This window comes from Heliangelus exortis, chromosome 19, assembly GCF_036169615.1.
Source record: "Heliangelus exortis chromosome 19, bHelExo1.hap1, whole genome shotgun sequence".
Classification (NCBI taxonomy): domain Eukaryota; kingdom Metazoa; phylum Chordata; class Aves; order Apodiformes; family Trochilidae; genus Heliangelus; species Heliangelus exortis.
The window spans coordinates 10,360,256-10,376,398 of NC_092440.1; the positions used below are offsets into that span (position 1 = coordinate 10,360,256).

Below are 16,143 nucleotides of genomic sequence, written 5' to 3' on the forward strand. Positions count from 1 at the left end.
ATTTATTCAAAATACTGAGCAAGTCAGGTTCTTTGACCCGCAGGCTTTTCTGTGGAGGTGTAAAGGAGTGTAGGGGAGAGCTGAGTCAGGGATGTGGAAAGATGAGAGTCCTGCATGGACCTGCAGATAGGTTTTGGGTGCTGTGTTGGGAGCCTGTATGCTGGGGGACTACACTGCAGAAGGGATGTGATGATGAGCAAAATGACTTATAAGGTGGAAGTTTGGGGCTTTTTGTGTGAATTGAGCAGCTCACCCTACAAGGGTGTTGATGGCCATGAGCAGCTCCAGAAGGCAGAGCAGCAGACAGGGGGAATGGAGGAAGGGCAGACAGATCATTCTTGGCTCAAGGGCGCCTGGATGTGACTGGGACAGAAGTCTTGTGATGGAGAGTGACTCAAAGGCAGCACTGTAACGGATCTGCTGCTGTTCTGGGGCCACCTCTGGCTGCCTGGGAGAGGGCTGGCAGCTGTCTCCAGCACCAGCACCGTGGCCAGGAAGCCACAACAGCTGAGAGCTGCCTTCACAGACGTGACTTCTTGTCCATGAATGGGATATTCAGATGGGACAGCTAAACACTGCTGACAGCCCCTCTTGGCTGGAGAGGCAGGGGAAAGGGTGTTGGGAAGGATGCATTACTGTGCAGCTGGTGCAGACATTAATGGTCTTGGCAGAAGACGTGGCCTTGGTGCAGGGATGGCAGCAGAAATCAGTGCCTTCCAGGAAGGGGCCACGTGCAGTGTGGTCACCTCCTAAAACAAAAGGCCAAGTCAGCAGTGCCTGAGAGATGGGTGGCAACGAGGCTCTGTTGGAACAATAAGGGCATTTGTCTTTTCAGCACATGTTGCATCTCCGTAGGCAAGATAAAAATGCGTGTATTCAGCCAGGTTTTTATTACTGACCTTATCTTCAACAGTAGAGTTGATAGTGGAGTTGTTGTTGTTTGGTTTATGATTTTTTTTTTTTTTTAAATCTACAGTGAGCTTGTCCCAAGGTTTGGGGGAGGAAGTTGGGCAGAGAGCAGGGTACTTGAGGTCACCCTGCTTTGATCAATAACCATTTCCTTTGCACCTCACTGGTGACAGGGGAGGTTCTCTCTGCCACAACAGAGGAAGGCTGAGGAAGCCCAGGGCTGGACATTGTGTTGGTCCCTTTGCAGCCCTTGATGTGTCTGGACCTCATGTAATGACAGCTCTGCTACTGTTCCAGTTCCTCCTCGACTGCCCCTCTTTCCTCTTACCTGAATTGGTATTGGGAAAAAATTATTTTCTCCAGGCAAAGGCTAAAAAGTGAATTTCTCAGTCTGATGAGCAACGACTGTGCTGCCAGTGCCAGGGGGGTATCCAGGCACCAGAGAGCTTTGCCTTTTAGTGCTAAAATAGGTCACACTCACTGCTGGCAGAAAGATTTAAAGCACCTTCTTTTTTTCAAACTTCAGGGTATATAAAGCAGGGGTGGGGGCATCCCCTGTCTATGGCAAAGCCACCATAGCCACATCTCTTTGGCCACCCCAGCTCAGACTGGAGAGCTGGTCTGCCTGGCTCAGAGGTAGCACCAGTTGGTAGCTCAGCCTTTTGCTGCTACTGGGGTTGCATCAAGGGGCCCAAGCAGCAGCTTATTGCACAAGTTAATTGCTGGATGATCAGAAACCCTTGCAGGTTCTAAGTCAAGATACACTGCTCCACGCTGGCTGTGTGCTTCCTGGGGGGATTAAATTCCTGGCCACAATGTGCAGCCCCGCTGACTTGTGCGTCTCCTGTGGCCATCCTCGATGTCCAGAGAATATCTCTGGGCATCAGGTGCCCTGGTTGTTCTTCATTTTGGGCAAACTGCAGCAGAAAAACCAGGAGAGGGATGGAGCATATGGTTGGTGCAGCTGCCACTCTCACCTCTTCTCTCAGGAAATACCAATAGAAATCAGGACACCCAGGGTGAAGGTGAGGTGTGGGGTGGAGCAAAGTTCTCAGGTCCCCCAGAACCAGCAGGATGTTGTTGGGGGATGAGAGGGATGTGAGGAACACAGGGCAGCAGCTGTGAAGTACCCAGCTCTGAATCTGTGTGCCACCAGCCATGGGCTGGGGGACTTCAGCCCCTCACCCATCAATAATTCCCTTGTGGTTAAAAGGAGCTCCCAGCATGGCATGTGTGCTGCTTATGAGCAGCAGGAACATGCCAGGCATCCTCTGCTAAAATCAGGTAAGGACAATGTCTAAATAGTGAAATAAATAGAGATGCTTTGGCATTGTTTTTTTGTTCATGATTTGGACTACGTTGTTATTAATCGGCCTCGTGTAGGCTGAGTGCTCGGGGAGTGCTTCAGAGGAAATAGCACAGCATTAAGAAACAAAAATTATTCACAGTACATCACAGGGTGAGCTCCTGGTGAGCAGCCCTCGACGTAATCCTTGGTGGAGGTGGTGAGGAGCTGGGATTTGCTCCTGGATGAGCATGTGCAGTGCCCTGGCCTGTTTGCTTGCCTGCCAGAGGTGATGAGGCCAGCGTGGGGCAGAGGTTCAGGTGCCTGGAGAGCTCCCCAGGTGAGTCTCTGCCTGTGCCCCATGACACGACTCGGGGTGGCTGCTGTTGCAGGTGCCACCCACCCGGGAGCTGTCTCAGCTGGCGGATGTGGTGACTGACCCCAGGACCACTCCTCCTCTGTTTCACAGCAAAACAAGAGCAGTGGTTTTTAGATGAAGCTGCTGTCTTTGCACCGAAACTCGGCAGGGTGCTCCCTGTGGCTTTCTCAGCTGAAGACGCGGTAAGCAATGGGCAATGGATCTCGTGTAGTGATCCAGGATGCTCGAGCTGTCCTGCAGGTGCTTGTCCAGCTGGGGTCTGGACAAAACTCCACAGCTTTGCTCCAGAGCTGTTTTCCAAAGAAGCCGGAAGCGCTGGGCGTTTGCAGTTGTTTGTCTGCTGGTGGGAGGAAGAGAGGAGGAACAGCTTTGCCTTTCTGTTGCAAGACCTGCTCCAGACTTCCTTTCTGCAGGCCTCGTGTCTCTGAGGTTCTCTCCTTCTAAGTCTTGCAGCCCCGTGGGAATGCCATCTGGATGGAGCAGTTGGGAGATGCCTCGTCCATATGGATGTGCACGGAGAGCAGGGGCAGAGCTGCTGTTGGCTGTGGAGCAGCATTGTCTGGCTCTGTGTGCTGTGGGTCAGTGCCCAGGGATGCTTCCAGCATTGCTTTCAAACCTCTCCTTTCTTCCTCCTCGTTGGAGGTCAGGGAGCCCAGACCCAGGCAGCTGCAAGCAGGGGAAGGAGAAATGAACCACCCCAGGAAGAACACACGTTCAGAACAGAAACTGAGAAAGGCAGAAAGTCTGCAAGCAGTCACTAGTTTAGTGTGAGTTATCCTGAGGCCAGAGGATGGCACAGAAGATTTTGCTAGAGATGTTACGGTAGATAAGGCAGCAGGCTGAAAGCTTTCAAAAAACACGTAAGTGGAGGAAAAGTAATTTTTTATTTTTTCATTTTTCTTCTACGGAGCTCTCTGTGGTTTTTGTGCTGCTGAGGGTTTTTCTCTAACACTGCATCCAGTCTCCTGGCTTGAAACAGTTTGATCAGTGTCTCAAGGAGCCTGATAGAGTCAGGTTATTTAGGGTCAGAGGATTTTCCAGCAAGGGGAGGAAGACGGCGCTCTCGGCACTCCCAAATCAAGTAATAACACAAAAAGACCTTGAGACTGGGAGTGCTATCCCCAGCTCCCCCTCCCAGTGCCTCCAGGCAGGGCCACAGACATGTCTGGCCTTCCAGGATGGCAGCAAAGGACACTCTGAGCACCTCTGGCTGGTCCCAAGTGCCTTTTCAAGTCTGCTGCATGAGGAAGTGTGTTTTAATGAGGCTGCTTTGGGCTCTTCAGCGATTTTTTTTTTTTTTTTTTTTTCTGGTATCTAAGCATTGGCCTTGTGCTGTATGGCTCAGTTGGGGTGATTTATGATGCTGTAGGCACTCTTGGTGTCTGCCTTCAGAGATGCTCTTAGTGCTGGATCAGCCCAGCCAGACGCTTTGTGTGCTGCTCAGAAGGACTCGCTGGAGCCAGCTCTGATCAGAGCAGCTTTCTGCTTTGGTTTGGGCAGAAAGGAGCTGTGTTTCAGTTCTTTTCCCTCTAAGATATTTCCTTGCTGGGCACTGAAGCAGGCTGCAGTGGTGAGGTTTGTTGTCTTTCAGCATCACCCATGCCAGGCTTCGAGTGACAGGGATTTGATGGACAGGAGGGGTAACGGGAGCCTTGTGTAAAGGCCACGGGTCTGCAGCAGCTCTTCTGATTTCACGTGGGGTGCTGAAGTTTGGATGTCAACCTTCTCCTCCTGCCCACAGGGATCCAACCATCCTTTCCCAGCTGGGTGAGTTGTGTGGTTTTCCAGGTCTGCTCCTGCTCTGGGCTCATTGCAGCTCCTGGCTGGGTGGTCACAGGGGCAGGAGGCACCAGAGCTGGGATTGTGAGTAGCAGGGTTGTGATGTGGAGCAGCTGGGGGGATTGTGAGGGACAGATATCCATAATGGAGGACAGGATCCTTCCATCAGTGCTCTGTGGTAGAGGTGTTTTTGGGGGGACCTCTGTGCTATATCTCCCTGGCTCAGACAAGTTTTCCAACTACTTACAAGGATGCTGCTGTGGCATTATGTGGATTTGCTCCCATCAGGGAGGATGGATGGGCTAGCTTGAATGAAGTGCTGCTCTTATGGCCAGAAGAAAGCCACTGCTGGAGAGGTGAAGCATCTGAAGGATGTTTCATGGTTCTTGAACCATCCAGGACTCCAGACTGTGCAGTTATGGGAGAGAAAACTCTGGCCTTTTTGTTAATAGGTAGTTAAAGGGGACACAGTTCCTTTCACCTGGGGTTGTGTTTTGGGAAGCTGCTGTTTTATCAGGAGAATGATAAGGTCTTGACATAGAGACTTCCAAAGTGATTTTGGTTGCTTTGCTTTGGATTTGTTTGGAAACATTTAATCTTTGTTTGAGTAAATAAGCTTAATTTCCATCAGAAAAGTGCTCAATTCTACTTAATGCTCATCTTCTTTGCAGCTCTCCCTGCCCTCTGTAAACTCTGTTCCTACTTCCCAAATCTATTGATGTGCCAGAGCACCTGACTACCCATGGTCATTCTGCTTACTTAGTGTCTGTTTCATTACATTTACTGATTTTCTGAAATTCTGCAGAGCTTCACAAAGTACATCTGTGTGGGAGCACCTGGGCCACAAGGAACAACAAGAGTCTTGAGTGGAGGCAATGGGAGAATTGAAGGCCCTGGAGAGGATGCCCTGTGACACATCACCAGATTTTTGGGGCTGGGAGGAGGTTTTTCAGAGGACAAGAAGAGACACAAAGAGAGAAAGTGGGAGAGGATGAGCAAAAAATAGAATTGAGCAAAAAACAGTGGAGCAGTGGAGAGGAAAATGAGCAAAGTGTAGCTTCGGGGCTACAGCAATTTTTAGTTGTTTTATTTCAGGAGTCTTGTAGCTGCCCTTCTGCAAGTGCCAAGGTTGTGCTTGATGTTTTAGGTGGAGGAGTAAATGACATTTGTGCTGGGTGCTTCAGCCGTGGGGAATTCACGTGGCCCGCAGTGGACACTGCTCTCCTATCTCCAGCCCTGCGTGGAAGGTGCAGCAGTGCTGGCAGCAAGGTGCCTCCCAGCAAATGGCTTTGAAAAGCTGCTAAACCAAAATGAAGCCTCTTCTGAAGGCAGTTCATAAACCTTCCCAGTGTTTGTGTTTGAAAAACAGAGTCACAGCTCACAGTGCAATTTGCTGTAGTAACTTTCTGAGCGATTAATCCACCTACGGCCTACCAGGTCTTCCATGGCTCCTTTGACAGTTCCTCACAGGGCACAGAAATCTGGTTTAATACTCCTCACTAATTTTTAGGTTATGTTTTCTTCTGGTAAAACTGAATGCTGATGTGAGCAAAGCAGAGCAGGTCAGGGTGAGTCAGGCAATGTCTGGAAAAGCAGGAGCTGGTGCTTGCCATCTCCCATCCCAGCCCTGGCGAAAAGAACTTCAGGCCACACCAGCAGCTCTGAGCTCCACCAGTGATATCCTGATGGAGGTTAGAGGAGGAAAAGACAGAGCTCAGTTAAGTGTGGGCAGGGGGAAAAGGAAAAACAGACGTCCTTGGTACATGCAAGAGCTTTTTTATTTTCTCAAGGGCACAGCCTCTAAGCTTCCCAGACAGGTAATTCTTGTTTGCACACCCGCAGAAGGTGATGGTCCTGGTTGTGGGCCTGTTGGTGTGTCTTCCCAGACACAGTGTGTTTGTTTTGTAGGTGGATGTCAGGAGCTGCATCCTTTTTTTTCAATTTTATTTTTATTTTTTTTCCTTTTTAATTTAAAACCAGGACAAGTGCAAATGTGAGGAAGCTCCTTGTAGGCAGCAATTCTTCTTTGGGAGTTAATGGGCTCCATCACACCAGGTGTCTGAGTTTGTCCTATCTATGGTTAGGCTGATGGCATATTCTGTCCTGCAGCCCCCCAGGATGTCCTTGTGTGGATAGGCTCCAGGTGAAGAAAAAACAGGGTCACAGGGCAGCATCCTCCTCCCTTAGCACCTGGTCTTAGAGCAGAAGGGGAACATCCCCTGAGGATGAGCAGGCACAGTTCCAGTCATGCCCTCCTCATGTTATTAAGAGCCTGTCTGGAGCCACCCTTGCTCCAGAGCCTGAGGGCTGAAGCGGCCAGGCTGGAGGTGGAGTTTGGGGCTGGCAGAGCCTCCTGGTTCCTGGTGTTTCCTTAGATGGGTCAGAACAGAAAAGGAGCAGCACCACACTCCTGCTGCTACCAGGAAGAAATGAACCTTATTCCAAGAACGGGTACAGCTTTCTAGGCCCAGGGAGAAGTACAGCATACACAGGTCATCATACACCACCCATCCCCTTCCTCTGCTTGATTATTCAGCTTTTATGCAAGAGAGCCCGAATGCAGGGTAGGGGATCTCCTTTTCTTGGCTCTCCTGAGTACTCATAATTTCTGTATTTCTTCCTGGCTTTCCAGAAGGCTTCTATGCAGACGTCTTAATCCTCTTGTAGCCAGAGATGTTGGGCTTAGGTATTTCCTTCTACTCTGCATCTGGCTGCAGGATAGTAGGGCATCTTAGGTCTTGGGAAAGGGGGTCTCTAGGTGCAAGCTGTTGCTGTTTAAGCTCCCAAATCTTTTCTTGCTCTGCCATGCTCCTTGATAGGACATTTTTCTCCACTTCCTTAGTATTGGAGCATCTCAGTCCTCACTACAGCAGATCAAATAATTCCTGTTGCATCTGTTAGTGCTGAAGGTCTCCTGCCCAACTGCATGCACTTGCTATTTTATTTATTGATTTAATTTTTTTTTAGACTCTGAAATAAGTTGGGTGGTTTTTTTTTTTTTTTTGTTTTGTTTTTTGTTTTTTTTTTTTTTTTTTGTTTTGTTTTTTTGTTTTGTTTTTTTTTTTTTTGAGAGAGAGAGAATTGGAGCTTTTTTTTTCCAGCTGAGAACTGGTCAAAATAGACTCCCAGGTGGGGTTGGTTCTTGTAATGTAAATGTGTGTCAGTGTTACCAGGGTTATTCTGTGGTAGGGCTTTCTGTGCCATTGCTGAAGGTCTTAGTTAATTAGATGATTAGTCTTCTGGTCAAGTATCTATCTCCAAATAAAAAGTAGCAGCTGAATTGTAGCTGTTGCTGGAATCAGTCTGTGGCACAGAGCAGGAGGGCTGCTTATTTAATTAAAATCAGGAACATACTGTACTGTACTCTCCAAGGGTCAAGGAACAAAAGGGACGTACACATAATAAGTAGCAAACTGTCCTTTTCAACCCCTTGGGCTCAGCACAGGAGAGCTGTGTTTAAAGGTATACTCTCAAGATAACATTTGTGATTTGTTTTCCTTTTTTTTTTTTTTTTTTTCCTCCTTTCTTTTTGTTCCTTCTCCCTACTGCTGTGTGACTTATTGAAGCTGAAAATGTCCTGTGACTTTTAATTTTATTTTTACCTTTTCTCCCTCTTGGATTTGAAATTATCAGGACTGTTTGGATACCACAAATCCCTGTGTGCCTGCCTGGTGGCTGGCTTGGGCTTGCTGGGGAGCCAACCTGCCAGCAGCTACCATCCCACGATGGCATGGGACTGGGGGTTACTGGGAACCCTTCTGGGATGGCAGAAAGCCTTGACCTGTGTGGTCGGGCACACTGTGCTTCACAGGAGGAGTTTCTCTCTGGTTTAAGCTGAGCTGCTGGGCTTCCCCACATGTTTTAAAAGTTGCCACCACCCTAACAAGCTCTCTTCTGTGTTTGTTTCTGCAGGACGTGGCACTGCTGGAATACCAGCATCCTTCCAGGGATTTTGCTTCCCACCTTCCCCCAGGATCTATCATGCAGCCACAGCGACGGAGGCCATCCCTGCTCTCTGAGTTCCAGCCAGGCAATGAAAGGTACCTGCTCCCCACCTTCCCCTGGCCATCCCCATGGCATTAACCAGCACTTTGCTAAGTGATGCAGAGGGGGGCTGTGTAATACCTGGGCAATGGGCCCATGAGAAAGCTGGGGAGGGATTTTGGAAAGGGGCCTGGAGTGATGGGGAAGGGAGGATGGCTTTAAACTGGAAGAGGGAAGATTTAGGTTAGATGTTTGGAAGAAATTGTTTTCTCTGAGGGTGGTGAGATCCTGGCTCAGGTTGCCCAGAGAAGCAGTGGCTGCCTCATCCCTGGAAGTGTTGAAGTCCAGGTTGGATGGGGCCTGGAGCAACCTGATCCTAGTGGAAGGTGTCCCTGCCCATGCAGGGTGATTGGAACTGGATGAGCTTTATGGTCCCTTCCAACCCAAACCATTCTGTGATTCTATGAATGTTATGTCAACTGCTTGCCTCAACTTCCTTCAATGTCAAGACCAAAGCCATGTGGCTGGGTTGGGTCTGTGGCTCCCGAGGCTGAAGGCAAGAGGGAGCAGAACTCATTTCCACTGCCCAGCTCCCCTTCCTCTGCTGCTGCTCTTCCTCTCCCCTTTCTGTTTCTCTTTCTGCATTCCCCTTGCAGCTTTCTCTGAGCTGCTTTGTTCCTGGGTGCTCCCCTTGTGGCGCTCCCTGTGTCACCAGTGGCTTTCCCAGCACCCTGGAGGGGGTGGGCATGTTTTTGGGTGCAGCTTGGGCAAGCACTGCATGGCTGGAAATGCTGTAGATGCTTTAACCACAGGAGATGATCTGTTCTGGAGGCCATCACTCTCACTCTGTGTTGTCACAAAATGCTGCTCTCACACAGTTTCTCTTCTGCATTTGATGCTTCGTGGTTTTGGAAAAAAACGGGCCTGGAAGTGAACTGTAAAAGCCTTGCTACAGTAGATTTATGCAAAGCATTTTTTTTTTTTTTTTTAATGCTTATTCCTTAGTTGGGCTAAGAATAAAACCAGAGTCACAGAGATGAATCTGTTTCTCTAATAACATAATTGTTTAGGGGATAGGAGAAAGCCTTCAGGGTGCAGAGTGCCCTGGGGACACAGATGCAGACAGGAGCCTCTTTTTCTAGTGGGATGGGTACTCAGCAGAAACAAACCCATGAGAATTTGGTGGCAAAAAGTAGCCTCCAAAGTTCATTTTACATCTGCTCCCCCAGATGGGCTCTTCTGGGTTGTGCCTGTGGCACCTGATTGTCATGTTGCTTCCAATGACTTTAGGAATAGTTTCATTCCTTTTGCAACAAGTTTTGTTGCCTGGGCTGGCTTTGGTTCCTCGGAGCTGTGATTTCTTAGTGCAGAGTAACCTGCTTGAGTTGGAAGTGGGTCAGATTCAGCTAAATTTGGGGGAGGTGGGTAAAGAAGACCCAGCAACACACTCCTGCCTGGTTTTCTTTTTCATACTACTTAAAGTTCTGCTCTCCAGTAAAATGAAGGTTTTGTGGTCTTAATGTGCTGTTTAAAAAAAAGTGCATCTTGGTTCTTCCATATAACTAAAAAAACCAAAAATAAGGCAACTGCAAACCTTGTTGTCTACTGTACCATACACCTATTTTGGTGTGGGCATCCAAGCATCTTGCTGCAGCTTACAAATGTCTCAAACTCTTCAAGTTTTTTTTTGTGTCGACAGTCACATGAATGTGGGTAAATACTTGTTGACAATCACATGAATGTGAATAAATCTTAAGGGAGGTTGCCAGGCCTAGATACACATCCAAACGGTTATTGTAGCTACTGCAGCACTTTCAGCCTGAATGGTGAAGTTTTGGCATGCTATTAAACCCCTTTTTTTTACAACACAACCAAATCTGCATTTCTCAATTTTTCCTCATAACATGCAGATAACTGAACTTTTGCAAAAATTACACAGGGTAATAAAGCTAAAAATACCAAGTTCAGCTCAATTGGCATCTTGTGCCAGAATGCTGGGGTATTATAGACTCCTTAAAAAAAGTGTTGGGACATCCGAGCATGCAGGATGGGGAGTTTGCAGAAATTCAATGCAGTGTAATCCATTATTGAAGTAATTCAAACTGGCTGACTTTGGGTTGGGGAGGTGTTAGTCCATTCTGCAAAGCCAGCTACTGCTCATCTGCAGCCTTAAGCACCACACTTAAAAATCCTGTCCCATGGGGGCTTTTCTTTTTCAGTTTTCTGGTGTGAGGATCTGCTCTAAAGCAGCACCTGATGTGCTGTAAGCTTTAGATGTTTGGTTGATCATCCAAGAGTTCATCAGGTTCTCAAGGGCCAAGACCTTGGAGCTTCTGGAGCAGGTTGGGTTGGCCATTGATGTCAATCCTAAATAATAGCTCTGGCTCTGGCTGATATAGAGCGAAGCCTGGAAGAGAGGGAGTGCAGTCATCTCTGCAGCTGAGTCCTGTTGGCAGGTTCATGCTGGGCGCATCTGTAAGGTCTTTGGCTTTGTTCCTGGGCTGGGATTGATGGGTTTTGAGCAGAGGCAGCTGGCTCTCAGCATGGGGGGCTGGGGAGGGGGGAAACAAATAGCTCTGCAAAGCAGGAACAAGGAGGGAGGTAAGAAGAGGGACGCACAGGGATGTGCTCTGTCTGAAAGGAAGACCCTCACCTTGGTTCCCTGCCTGATACCTCCCCCTGGCATGCAGTAGTGGTGGGTGGGAGGTCATCCTCCTTTTGAAGGAAGTCTTGGTGGAGAGGAACCTTTCAAACACCCTGTAGATTTGGGTGTTCAGAGAAACCAGGCTGGCTGGTGTTGGTGGTGGTGGGAAGAACCAGTTCCCAATATCCTCTCTGGGGAGTGATGTGCCTTCTGCTGCCCAATCCAGGCAGCCCAGTCCTGCAGGAGATGCTGGGGAGTTGCAAACTGTCCTTCTCTAAGTACATCAGCCCCCAGAGTCATCATCACCACTTGGAGGATGGGAATAGACTTGAACTCCCTCTGCAGCAATTTTGCCTTGGAAGAAAGAAGGAAAACTTGAACCACTGAATCTGTTTCTATAGGGAAAGTTGGCTCTGTCTGTCTTTGCAGGAATATGCTGTTTTCCTTGATGGATTTTTTGGTAGTAGGCTTTTTCTTGGAAGGATCCACAGACTTCCCCTGAGCTTGCTCAGTTGGCTGTGCCAACTGGACTGAAGGAGCGAAGAGAAGTATTTCAGGATCTGCTGTTGGTACAAGTCGTACCATGAATACTTGCAGAGGAATGTCCTGGCAAGGTGACAAGGATTAGGGTTTTCTTCTCTTCTCTCTATATATTTTGGTCTGCAAAAGAAGTGAGAAAAACTGGATTGAGTGTTAAATGGCAGGTGCCAGTGAGGGTGAGGGGTCTGAAAAATCAAGTAACTCTTGTTTTTTCTGACTTCTCTTGCATGTTACGGTTTTAAAGGAAGAATCCGTATTCACCCAGGAATGCTGGGGTGGGTAATGGCTTCTCTGGCAGCAAATGTGGCTGTAAAGAAGTGGTATGCATGTTAACACAGTGTATTCTGCTGTTACTCAGAATAAGGTGAGTCACTATTTTGATAGATTATTTTCCCTGTTCATGAGACCAGGCTCATTCTCAGAACCTTTCGCCTTTGCAGCCATGAGGAGTTTGAAGAGCTTGCTCGGTGTTGGTCTGAGGTATGAGATTTTGGGGACATTAAGGAGCTGCTGTGTTTCTGCAGCTCTCTCTGATAGCCCTGTGGAATACAGCATGCGAGCAGCCTAATTACTGTGCTGATTGAATGTGATTAATCCTGCTGGCTGAGGAACCCACGGAGCGGGGGGAAGCCGGGGCGGTGTGCGTGGCCGCTGGAAATCACGTGCAGCTCTCTTCATCCTCATCTCTGCTGGGCCAAATGGCATCAACTGCTCCCGAGTTAACAGCACGGCCAATCTGGTTTTATTTATGGTCTTTAATTAAGTTTCCATTTTTAAAGGTGACCCTTTTCTCAGGAGTGAGCGGCCGTGGGGCTGAAATCCCTGCAGCCATATGTCTTGGTGTCTTTTCACACTTGAAATGATGTTCCGAGAGCTGTGGGTTGGTTTGGTTTTTTTTTTTTTTTTCCTCTGTAAATGAACGTGGGAAAATAATGGCAGGCAAGGGCAGAGCCTGTTGTATAGATGCTTGGTCAAGCCTCATCTCACAAGTACCCTCTGCCCTGGTGTGGGCTGGGGGCACTTCCATGGGTGGGCATGGAGGGGGCAGAGGAGATGTGGGGGTACCAGTCTTGGTGGAATGGGTCAGTGTGCCCTGGCAGGGAGGTTTGAGAGCAAAGCTGGGCTTTTCCTGGGCTGGGATGGAGAGCTAAATGTTCATGAAGCAACTTCCCTGTGCATAATCTTGAACCAGATTGTATTTTGGGGGAGAAGAGGTGATTTTGCAATGTGTGCAGCATGCTTGGTGAAATGTGGGATATCCTTCAGACCATTAATTCCAGAACTGTTCCAACTACCCAGGCCTGACAAAGAGTAGATTTTGGAGAGAGAGGTGAGTGAGGAGAACATAGTGGAGGTTGTGGATACACAGAAATATTTCTTCTTCTCCTGAGTGAGCCAGTGCCTCTGTGTGGCAATGTTTCTGTGGGTCCTGTCCACGAATAATTCAGGCCCTGTGTATGGGGCTTTTCAGTATGCAAGTTTTAAAGACAGCATCTGCTCTCACCTACATTGCACTTGGCTTGGAAGAAGTTAGCTGAGGTGTTTGTATGGGGTGGCTGAGGCACAGCCATCTGCCCTTGGGTGGGAATGCCCACCCGGAGCATTGCGGGCACACCCAGGGGACCTCCTGGTCACAGCAGCTTGGACAGACCTCATGGGGACCTGGGAGTCCTTAAACTGGACAATTTGGTGAGCTGAGCATCCTGCTCAAGGCCCTCCCACACCTTTGGCTCGTGAAGACTCAATCCTGCCGCTGGCAGACGTTTCTCAGAGCATGGAAACTCCACCTTCCCCACCCAGACAGGCTGCTCTTCCCATGGCCTCTTGTTAAGTCATGATGGTTTTTCACTCTCTCCAGCTCTATGACAGAGGGAATCTATCAGCTGGCCCTGTACATGGTTTTTCTAGCTGCCTGGTTGCAGGTTTGTTCCTCCAACCTCTGGGTTCTCTCTTTAACAGGTCTCAATTTGTCCAGTCTGGATATTATTAGCCATAAAGAAGTTGCTGAAATCTCTGACAAACCTGAGAATTATCTGTAAATAATTCACCTCAACACTGGTCTTAGATACTTTTAGATACTACTTGCTCTCAGAATCATTTTATTGTCTGTCTGTACCTGTGAGGGCTGGAGACTTTTTCTTTTTTTTTTTTTCCCCAAACTGATTTTTGGAGACAATTTCCCACCAAACTCTCTCTCAGAGGAAATAAGCAGCTGCACCCAGGCTATCATTTCTGGTTTGGGTTCCAGGAGACAGCAAGAGCCAGTTTTCCAGCCTGGTTATGTTGTATGCTCCCATGATGTAGGGAACATCATGGCACATTAAAATGTACCTTTGATGGAAAATTGATGGGTGACAGCTTGGAGTTGCTACTGGGGTTCTGAGCTTTTGGGGCAGGAGGCACATCTTCATGAAGAGAAGCTGGGTTTGCTGGATGTTGCAGAAGATCAGGCATTTCTTCTGCTGCTCAGCTGATGGAGTAATGGAAAGGTTTGCAGGGGAGGGCTGTGCTGCTTTGAAGAGCCAGGGCACTGTGCTCCAGAGATGGGTTAGTGGGCTGGGAGAGTCCTCTTTGACCTCTCAAAGTTTGTACTTTCTTAATTTCCCTGTGATTTGGCTTCAGCAAAGTAAAGAAGATAAAGGTAAAATCCATTCGGATATCATCAGGGATGCTCTTTACAGATCCCAAGGACAGCTCAAGATCTCATTTCATCCTCTCTCCCAGGAGAGAGATGCTCTTAGCTTCCTCTACACCCAGCTAACAGTTAGACCCTTTTTCAGCTGGTTCTGGTGTAGGTGTAATGCAGCAGAAGATATTTTCCTAGGTCTCAATGACCCACAAGTGAGTCTGAAGTGCCCTGCACTTCAGGATTTTAGGATTTTAGCTGCTTGTACCTTGATAATGACCTCCACAAAAAGACCTGGGGGAGTGAGTAACACTGCCCTACAGCTGGTGGGGTGTGATCACTTTGGTAGATTAGTAATAAACCAAAGCTCTAATCTTGGGTTGTCTTGGTCTTCTGGACTCACAGCTGTCCAAAGCAGAGGGCTGTGTGGATGTTGGGGCAAAACATGCACACCCAACCTTGGTGCATCAGCAGGTCTCACACTGCTCTGCTTCTTTCAAGGAGTTCAGGGTTTGTGGAGAAGGACTCCAGGTGAGGACTCACCCACCCCACTTAATAATTAATGCTGCCATTTGGTTTATTCCATTTAATCATGCATAACTCACATGCAATTAAAACCACTCTTTCCCTTCAGCAGAGGAGGAATCTCTGCAATAAACCAGCCAGGTGGGAACTATTTGGAAAATGCAGCAAAACCCCAAACTTGGTGTAAAGTGAGATTTTTTTAGGCAGGGCTATTTGTACTCTGACAGCAACATCATCACTGTATAAAAGACTTGTAAGGAGCTGGCTGCAGGTGTGGATGTGAAGAGTGAAAGGTGTGAATGTTTCAAGCAAGAGCATTTGTGTTTGCAGCCAGGACAGGCTGAGCGGGTTGTGTTGGGCAAAACCATCTTGGGAGCGGCTGGAAATTCCAGTGGATAAAGTTAATAGCAGTTCCAATGGATGTGGAAATGGAAATAAAATAGCACCCTGTAACATTGCAGCTGCTTTCCCTGGCGTGGCCCCTGCCTGGCTCTAAGTAACAGCCTTTGTGAAGCTGAGTGTTTCTCTTATCTTAAAAATATGTAGCTTTTTCTGGGCCGAGCAGTTGTGCTGGGTTGGGTTCCTTATCACTGCAGAAGTCTCAGAGCTGTCCTGTGTCAATTAGCAGCCTTTTGGTAATTCCTTTAAAAAAAAAAAAAAAAAAAAAGAGAGAGGGGGGGGAAGAAGTGAAAATAAATCCATCTGACTTTTAATTGCCTCAGTACAGCAGAGCCCTGGGTGTTAGAATATTTTAACACCTGCCCAACTCAACAGTTGGTTATTGTTCCTGGCTTTTACAGCAGAGCCCAAGATGTCAGCGTGCAGCTGTGGGCAGGGTTTGGGACAAAGCAGCAGGAAACTTGAGAGGTGCCAGGAGATATTTCTGGGCTTGCTGAGAAAGGTTGAGGATCACTCGATGCGGGAGTGTTTGCAGGTGAAGCAATCTGTGCCTCAGTGACAAATGTAAGAACTGTTGTGCGCTGAAAAGTTTGGGCTGGCTCTCCCAGATTCTGGAGATTGGAGTGGCAAAGGCATTGCCAGAGACTCCCTGTACTCTTGTCCCTTTTTTTTTTTTTTTTTTTTTTTTTGTGCTGGGGAGGAGGAAGAGGACGAGCCAAATGCTGTTCCTGTGTGTCAGCAGCAAAGTGCCAGCCACCTGCGCCAAACCTGCAGCAGCAGCGTTTGGCCTGCACACCCTTTGTGCCTCTTGATGTTTAAATTAAAAATAAAATGAAAAAAAAAAACCCAAAAAGCTTTATCTTGCTTCTCTCCTAAGATAAAGTTGTGGTTTGGTTTAGCCGTGCTGCTGCAGGGGAGGGCAGAGGGCTTTGCTGGTAGTTAGTGCCCATGAGAAGATGGCTTTCATCAGGGTTCCTCCTCTCTCTGGATGCTGTCCAGGGCTGTTACAGCTGCTGGAAAGACTCCTGCTGGCTCAGAGGGTTCTGGGTCCTTCCCTTTTTGTCATCCTCTCC

The 16,143-nt window shown here is 48.1% G+C and overlaps 1 protein-coding gene and 1 long non-coding RNA gene across 26 annotated transcripts in view; one reads left to right on the forward strand and one right to left on the reverse strand.

Annotated features, from left to right (window-relative positions):
• LOC139805061 (uncharacterized) overlaps positions 1-16,143 on the reverse strand; it is a 340,345-nt gene that overhangs the window by 191,580 nt on the left and 132,622 nt on the right. The window lies entirely within an intron of this gene.
• NCOR2 (nuclear receptor corepressor 2) overlaps positions 1-16,143 on the forward strand; it is a 225,672-nt gene that overhangs the window by 76,505 nt on the left and 133,024 nt on the right. For 23 of the 25 annotated variants that reach the window (XR_011729673.1, XM_071763004.1, XM_071763026.1 and 20 more), the window contains one exon: positions 8,265-8,392. Coding sequence is in view for 24 of the 25 variants with exons in the window: in XM_071763004.1 (XP_071619105.1) it covers positions 8,265-8,392 (128 nt within the window). In the remaining variant the exon portion in view is untranslated. Of the gene's footprint in view, positions 1-8,264; positions 8,393-11,831; positions 11,885-11,934; positions 12,001-16,143 lie in introns of those variants that run through there. The other 2 variants (XM_071763019.1, XM_071763016.1) reach the window with 2 other exon arrangements.